At 29.2% G+C, this 8,277-nt stretch overlaps 1 protein-coding gene across 12 annotated transcripts; it reads right to left on the minus strand.

Annotated features, from left to right (window-relative positions):
* Positions 1-4,226: 4,226 nt before the first annotated feature.
* Positions 4,227-6,752, minus strand: LOC145037816 (uncharacterized). 12 transcript variants are annotated; one of them, XR_013679017.1, is made up of 6 exons: positions 6,069-6,746; positions 5,921-6,001; positions 5,546-5,830; positions 5,192-5,336; positions 4,626-4,778; positions 4,227-4,536 (listed from the first exon to the last, which is right to left on the minus strand). XR_013679017.1 is itself a non-coding variant. In XM_078986543.1 (4 exons), the coding sequence occupies exons 1-3, from the start codon at positions 5,947-5,949 to the stop codon at positions 4,703-4,705; spliced, it is 348 nt and encodes a 115-aa protein (XP_078842669.1). In that variant the 5' UTR covers positions 5,950-6,752; the 3' UTR covers positions 4,227-4,536; positions 4,626-4,702. The 12 variants fall into 12 exon arrangements, 1 of the variants encoding a protein (XP_078842669.1); XR_013679018.1 differs by having other exon boundaries at positions 5,546-5,621; positions 5,754-5,830; positions 5,921-6,741; XR_013679015.1 differs by having other exon boundaries at positions 5,546-6,273; positions 6,569-6,749.
* Positions 6,753-8,277: the final 1,525 nt, after the last annotated feature.

The raw sequence follows: 8,277 nt of genomic DNA on the forward strand, positions 1-8,277 counted from the left end.
TAATCATGTGCAACGAACAACTATGGAACGTCATTTACATGAGGTTTTCTTTTCTTTTTCATTTTTAAAATTTTTTTAAATTATTTTTTAGATGTATATATACTAGGTTTTGTTGTTTTTATACTTTTTTGTTTTTTTGTTTTTCTATTATTTATTTAAGATAAATTAACTTTTTTATATCAATTAATACTTAGTTTTTCAATTTTTCATTTTTTTGCGTTTTATTTTATTTTTATTTTTTGTTTTTTAATTTTTAACGTTTTTACTATGCCTTTGAAGTTTCTTGTGTTTCCTTTTGCCTTTTTTTTTTTTTGAATTTTTTCACCTTTTTTTTTAATTTAATATCGGTTTGAGTTTTTGTTTAGTAATCATTATAAAAAGTTTCGGATCGTAACAATATCATGCATCATACAACTTTGAATCATATTATTTTTGTATCATGAAAATTTGAATCATAAAATTTTTGATCATATTTTTTTTAATCATAAAATTTTAGATCACATCATTTTGAATAATAGTAATTTAGATCATATCATTTATGAATCATATGATTTTGGATTATAATATATTGAATTAAATAAAAAATTTCTTCAATAAAATATTTGAATCATTATATTTTTTTGAATCATTTAATTTTGAATCATTAAAGATATAATACTTAATGATCATAAATTATTTGAATCAAAATATATTTAGATTATAACAAATTAAGGATCATAAACATATTGAATCATAATATTTTAAATTATAAATACTTTGAATCATTTCATTTTATATCATATTATGTTCAAAAAAAAATTTAAATCTTTAAATATTTTAAAATTAAGTTTGATCTCTAAAACACCATATTTAAAAAAAAAATCTTTTTACAAAATCACTAGTATAGTGATTAGAAGTATTACTTAATTTTGTATAATTTTTGAGAAAAAATGTTTCTAGATTTTTTATTAATACTATAAATTATTGTTTTTTTCAAACTTCCATTACTATGCTCAATTTATAGATAATTAAAGTTTAAAACTTTGGTTATATATATATATATATATATATATATATATATATATATATATATATATATATATATCAAAAAAACAAGATGGACGGAAAAGTAAAATAAAACAGCTATTGAAATCTAGCCACGTGGCAGAGAGACAGAAGACAACAATTGAGGTGTGGGTCTACGGCTAAAGTCGCGTGATCTCCATCCGATTTTCATGCTTTGAAAATATTAGCCATTATTTTTTACCATTTTACAAAAATTCCGATTTCTTTAATAACAGTTACGAAAAATGTCATTATCATAATTAAAATAAAAGAAAACTGTTTGATTTTTATATCCTTTCAATTTTTCAGATTAAAGATGTAGATTTATACTCGCGGTTCATATCAATTTTTGGATTCTTAGACGATTCTTTTAATTATGATATATATATATATATATATATATATATATATATATATATATATATATATATATATATATATATATATATAATGAAAACCTTAAAAGTGTAAGAATATAAGAATTATTCAGTTAAAAAATAAAATTGGACATGTGTCTCAAAAAACAATAAAAAAACATATGAGACATCCTAAAAAAAATACACATGTGCACGATTCCAAAAGATGTTTATGTGCATATTGTCAAATAGAAATTGAATAGTGTAGTGAATATTGGCTGATAGAAAATTGAATAGTGTATGTACATATGACATATATTCATTTGAAAAATCTTAAATTTTTGAAAAAAAATTAAATTTTTAGAAGATTTTTTAACAGAAAAGTACTGATTATTTATTATTTTACCTAAGTTAACGAAAAAAATCATTTTTTATATTTGAATATTGAATAACAGATTATATGATTTTTCGAGAGTTTTTTATTCAAAAAAATATGACTTTTTTGAAATTTTCTTAAAAGTTTTGGATTTTTCTATAGATTTCTCATATTTTAATGAACTACATGTCCATTTTGATGATTTATGAAGTCATGAATTAAATAAATTATTTATTTATATGATTTAGAACCAACATGCGAGTGTTTCATTGTTATACACATTATTCTGGCTTGTTACTATGTATTATTGTATGTATTTATGTAACTATGGATGTGTGTGATTATATATTTTCTATACTTGTGTGGATATAAATAGGATATATTATAAATGTGACTCTACAAGTGATTGTAATGCCAAGAGACGAGTGGAGCGGAGTAGATCTGACCCAAATTCGATTATTCTGAAGTACACCGGCCACCATAACCACCCAATGCCGATGTTCATGAAGTATGCCGTCAAACCCATTTCCTCCAGGAACATTATTTTGGAACTCACTGAATCTTTAAAGAAGTCGAAGAAGAACGATGACGATATTTTTGAAGGACTTGGAAACTTTGTCAATTTGTGAAAGAGATAATCAAATAGACACTTGTTTTTTTTTTTTCGGCAACAAGGATAACAACCTTGTCATTTATATAGTAGTCAGATAAGGTTGCACTGCAACCACCACCATTCGTGGAGAAATTTTAAGCTTTTGTTATGGTTTTAATTTTGTAGTTTTTCTTTATATCAACTCAAGGTACACTTGACACAAACTTCTAGTAAAACAGATTCCATCATCGGCTTCATGCATATCTTTTTTTTTTTGTCAACTTATTTTCTATTAACTTTATTGTTATCGACTTAAACAATCATCAAACATTGACCTCTTTTAAAACTTTTTTTAATTAAAAAAGTTAACAACATTATTGTAAACATATATTAAAAAGTCATCTCATCTAACTTGTTATTTTTATGCATATTTAGTATTTATAAATAAAAAGTACTTAACAATAACATTATAATACATAAATTAAAATAAATACTACTAAAATATGAGTTGATATTTCTATTTTATATCGCCATAGAGCATTACATATATATAGCTATAAAAGCAATATAACAATATCATATTAATATTATGAATTTAATTTTTACTATTGAATATTAAAATAAAAAAACTAATTAAAATACAATGAAGCAATAAAAATTAAACATAAAAAGAAAAAAACTATCACATTGGAGATTAACAAAACAAATCATGATATATACTAGAAAACCATTTACTATTAAAAAGTGGTTTGTATAATTATTTTTTGAGCCGTAAGATTTATAACAAAAAACTGCATAGCAAGAAACTAGTTGGATGATGTGTTATCTATATACTAAAAAAATCAGTCTTTAAATTTATAGATCCTTATTCTATTGCGTCTTAATCAATACACACATGCAGCGGACCTAACAGAGTATAGTATAGTTGCAGTAAATAAGGGTGTCGAACACTCGAAGAACATGTATGACTAATATCCACTCAAATCGAACTCTCTATGGAATAGAGATAGATAAAACACATTTAGGAGCTTTATAAATCGACATGAAGTAAATTGTTCTAATTGTTAAAAAAATATTTTTTAGAGTTTGATCTTAATATTTGAACTCTCAAAAGTATATACTTAGATAATGTTGTTATATTTGTTGTAATATATATATATATATATATATATATATATATATATATATATATATATATATATATATATATATATATATATATATATATATATATATATATATATATATATATATATATATATATATACACACACACTAGAGAGGAGTAATGGCCGTGCTAAGCACGACCGCCCACGAAGATTTCTTTAAAAAATTTGATTCTTGTAACATGGTTGTTGTCGGTGATTCATGTCACAAACATACAATTTTCAAGATCAAATTCCTTCCCACACTACACTCGTTAAATCGAATTGTTGATAAATATGCAACTTGTCAATTGTTTCCTTTCACTTTGCCACCTGGAAGGAAAGGGCATTATGGTCCTTTTAGAGTTTAGTTCATTTTAGTATTTAAATATTTAAATTTTAAGTAACCACACTTGATAATTTACTTGCATCAACATCCTGCTAAAACTTGCTTTGGTAATTCTCCCAAGAAACGACCTCAGATCAATTAAACATGCTTTGTTAAACCAAAATCCACAACCTAAAAGTAAGCATATAGTCGATAAATGAAAACCATCTTCCACTCCTTGCACTCTCATTACTTACTTGCATCAAAATTCTAGATGTTTTTTAATAAAGTTTATTACTTGGGTTTTCATCGCTCCCTTTTCTTAAAAAAGTAGACCAAACACATCCCCAACTTGCATCTTGTGAAGAATAAAAACAATAGAATATATTTGAACATTATTCCTTTAAATTTGATATTTGTCATGAATTGAAGCATGGGTGGTTGATCTGATGTAGTAAATCCTATACAAAATCACCCACAAATCTTTTTAAAACGAACTACCTGGCAGGCATCGGAAATAAATGTAGTAAATTGGGCACCCATAACTATTGAGCCCGTCGTTGTAAATGGCCCTCTCAAATAGAATCTTAAATCAAGTTGGATCAGAGCATGTTATTTAATCTTCAACATTGTTATGTGGTATCAATTTCTTCAGGTCTTTCCCAAGAAGCATGATCTTTGTTTACAGAACCAACCTTCATTATAGACAAAATTTCAATCAAAACCATGGAAGATAGACAAAGATCGTGTACATGATGTAATGCATGTCTTTATACAGATTTACCTGAACATAAATGATGACTGAAGCATATCTTTCAGAAGATAATCAGTCGCCCAATGGATGGTTGTTTTTTGCATTTCCTAAATCTTTTTTGTGAACCCACCAGTTTCAAGCATACCCCGTGACAACATTGTGGTGGTGAATGCCATAGGAAACCTGCATGTGATACTACATAAGTAAATCAAACTAAAATAGTGTCCAGCATATATAAATAATCTACCATAAAGTGTTCTACGTCAAAGATAATTCTTAATAAGTCAGGAGTTGGCAGCAGCCTTGAATTTGTTTGTACTATTTTTAAACTAAACTCTGGCAAAATCAGAAATAGATCTTCAATCTCCTTTGGTTATGTATGAACTACCAAGATTTCTAGTTTTGTTTTTGGGCTTGCTGTTCAAGTAATATAACAGCAAACATATCAGGTAGTGTGTGTGTGTGTATATATATACTTGGTCCTAGTTTATTAGAAATTGTCCCTCATTTGACAGAGCTGAAAGACACTAATCATCCAAATTTGGGGTACTATTTCATTATAAGCCATACAATTACGAGATATTTTCAAAACTTACTAAATAATGAATCACCAGTTCTCTGGACTCTTTTGTTCTACAACATCTGTAAAGCCTTAGATATGACGATGTCAGCCTCATTTGACTCACACCTTGTGAATGATTGATCCTCTTGGGTCTATCCGTCTATATATTGTGCTCTCCCCTACATTTATTAACATATATCTAAAAAATTGTTTAGGTTCCATTGAAGCATTTCATCAAATATGTTAAGTGCATTGAATTCATTCTAATTTCTACCAATTAAATACAAGACTAATTATGATTCCTTCGGTTCCCTTTTTTATATAGATAACATCATAAAATAGCTTAATGAGTTGAAAGATTATCAACAATTTTGAGAAATTGGCTTACCTTGCATGGTCGACACCAGTGATAATGTGGAAGCTATTAATAAACATCGCAGTGGCTTTTACAATTGGGTATTGGACTGAAACCATGAAAATGGAACATACTAAAACAACATAAACCCTAATCACTAAAGAAAATACACATTTCTTATAATGTTCTGAAAAAAGAAAAGTTATGAGATGACAAGAATTAGAATATGAGAACAGATTACCATCCTCCACATATTTCTTTTGGTGATTGGAGGAAGTCATTGCACAAGCACCTTCATTCTTCAGACTCCGCATAATTCTTTTCAAGGCCAAAAATTTACGAAGGCAGGCTGAGGTGGAGGTGTAGTCTATCATAAGAGAAAGAGGAAGAGAATATATAGAGATGTACATTAGATTAATAAGCGGTTTCTTCTTCATCTTTCATACCCAATGAACCCGCTTCAAACCTCAACGATGAATCCTCTGTCTACTGAAAAAACAAATTCTGGTAGCATAAAAACAAAATCAATAATACAAAAAAAGAGCACGTTAATTACCTGAGAGCAGAAGAGGGAAACATAGAGGATTTTAATGGGCAACTCATGTATGCTGGTGCATCGGGAAAGAAGAAAATATGAGTGGAGAGCAGGTGTCTTCTCCTGAAACATGTAATCGTCAAGATGAAAAAGCCAATGACTTAGCTCAACCTTCATGGCAACCACAATAGTCCTTCCAACGGTTTTGTACATAGTTTCTCTTGACCTAATTAAAAAATCAAACAAAATGAAATTTAGAACTGATAGATATTAAATGAGAAATCCCAATATCATGAAATCCCATATCATCATTCATAAATTCTCCTTTAAATGAACTAGTTAAAGAGAAAAAGAAGAAATAAGCCCTAAACTAAAATAAAAAATTCAACGAGAAGGTTAGAAAAATCCCAATATCATGAAATCTCATATCATCATTCATAATTTATGTTATTCGATCTCAGTTTCCCCAACTTCAAATGGAATCATTTACCAACTATAGTTTTGTATTCCTTGAACCCTACATGCATAATTCAGTGAGTATTAAATCGATGTTTGGAAGAAGATGTGAAAGAGAATAAGGTTGAAGGAGGCAGGGTAGGGAGCTGCAAGAGAGAGAGAGAGAGAGGGGGGAAGCGTATTATTAAATATGAAGGGTTTATTGGGAAACGGGGGAATCGGTGGATCGTGGAGGAGAGCTTTTCCCAAGCATCTATGTAAGAAAGCCACATGTTAAGCTTCGTGGAAGACATGCAACTGCGGAAAGCTTTCAAGTAAGCGATTGAACTTCACGGAGCTCTTTTGACGCGCCAAAAAAAAGTCTTGCGTGCATTTCACGAAGCCTCTTACCAAAACAACGTTTTTGTATATAATAATGATATATATATATATATATATATATATATATATATATATATATATATATATATATATATATATATATATATATATATATATATATATATATATAGAGAGAGAGAGAGAGAGAGAGAGAGAGAGAGAGAGGAATGATCATTTGAGAACTCAGAGTTTGTCGAGAACCCGAGAACTAAAAGTGGAGCATTGGATCAAAAAAGGGATGATCAAGATGCATTGTGGTATTTTTGTAAATAAGTAGAAAAAATAAAGGGACGATTGTGATATCCCCAAAATCACGGCCAAAAAAGACCAGTTTCATTTATGCTTTAAAAATCATTTCAGAGTAAATCCCTTGATTTAAAAGAGTTGCGGAATTTGTTCCCAAAACAAAATATGATAAAATAAAGTTTATCAAAGCATTTCATCAAGAGATGCGTTTTCATTAATTAACAATATCTGGGATGTTATGTTCCGATACAGACCAAAAATCATAAACGACATATTACAAGCCATACAACAGTTATATACATATACAGGCTCATAAACAAAACAACTTGATAATTCATCCATCTTATGCACACGCGTCACTTCCTGTAATACAAATAAGACTGAGTGGGTTAGGCTTGGGAGCATGGTGAGCATATAGGGTTTTCAACCCACAATAAATAATTATATTTAATTTCATCAACCAACAATAACCCGATTACATATTCCCGTTATCCTCACTTTACGTCCCTAAAACAACATCTATTACCAGGGACCTAATCTAGGATTTTCATCGGGACGGACATTACTGCAAGGGGTTTCCTCATCAATAGATGTCCTAAAGGCAACCATGAGGGGGATAGAGTACATCGGTGAACACATCGTTCACAACACCTACAGGTTGTGAACGTGCTAGTGTTCCACTGGACAGTCTAGAAAGAGTCTGTAGTCGTCATCCATACTCCGCTGGATGACTAGGTCAACATCAACAACATCGCGGCCTCTCATCAGTTTATCACACATCAACTATCTACCCAAGTTCTATCCAACATTTTGTAGATAACAATATAAATATGCATACATATGCAACTTAAAAACTGATAAGACATTCATTTAATACTCATTCCAAATATACAAATTCATTCCAAGTAATAGATAATATATATCTATAGGCACATATCACGTATTCACTCGGAGATACTTTATATCTATGTGTTATAAGAAAAGGAATATACACTCAGTTGATCAGAAGATGATCAGACAGCACTACGGCTTGCAGAAATAGTATTCTTCGATAGATCTGGAAGATCTTCACACACCGGGCTTCTCGCAGGCAGAGCTTCGGCTCGGAAACTCTTTTCTTCTCGGGATCTTCGGGCTTCGCGACTCA

Source organism: Lactuca saligna, chromosome 3, assembly GCF_052625555.1.
Source record: "Lactuca saligna cultivar CGN05327 chromosome 3, ASM5262555v1, whole genome shotgun sequence".
Taxonomy (NCBI): domain Eukaryota; kingdom Viridiplantae; phylum Streptophyta; class Magnoliopsida; order Asterales; family Asteraceae; genus Lactuca; species Lactuca saligna.

Bases quoted from the DNA above. Each gene is read 5' to 3' on its own strand.
- LOC145037816 (XM_078986543.1), bottom strand. From the start codon at position 5,949: ATGAAGAAGAAACCGCTTATTAATCTAATGTACATCTCTATATATTCT. The intron at 5,622-5,753 runs GTAATCTGTTCT...TCATGGTTTCAG, and splicing joins AAAGAAATATGTGGAGGATG to TCCAATACCCAATTGTAAAA. The intron at 4,779-5,545 runs GTAAGCCAATTT...TATCACATGCAG, and splicing joins ACTGGTGTCGACCATGCAAG to GTTTCCTATGGCATTCACCA.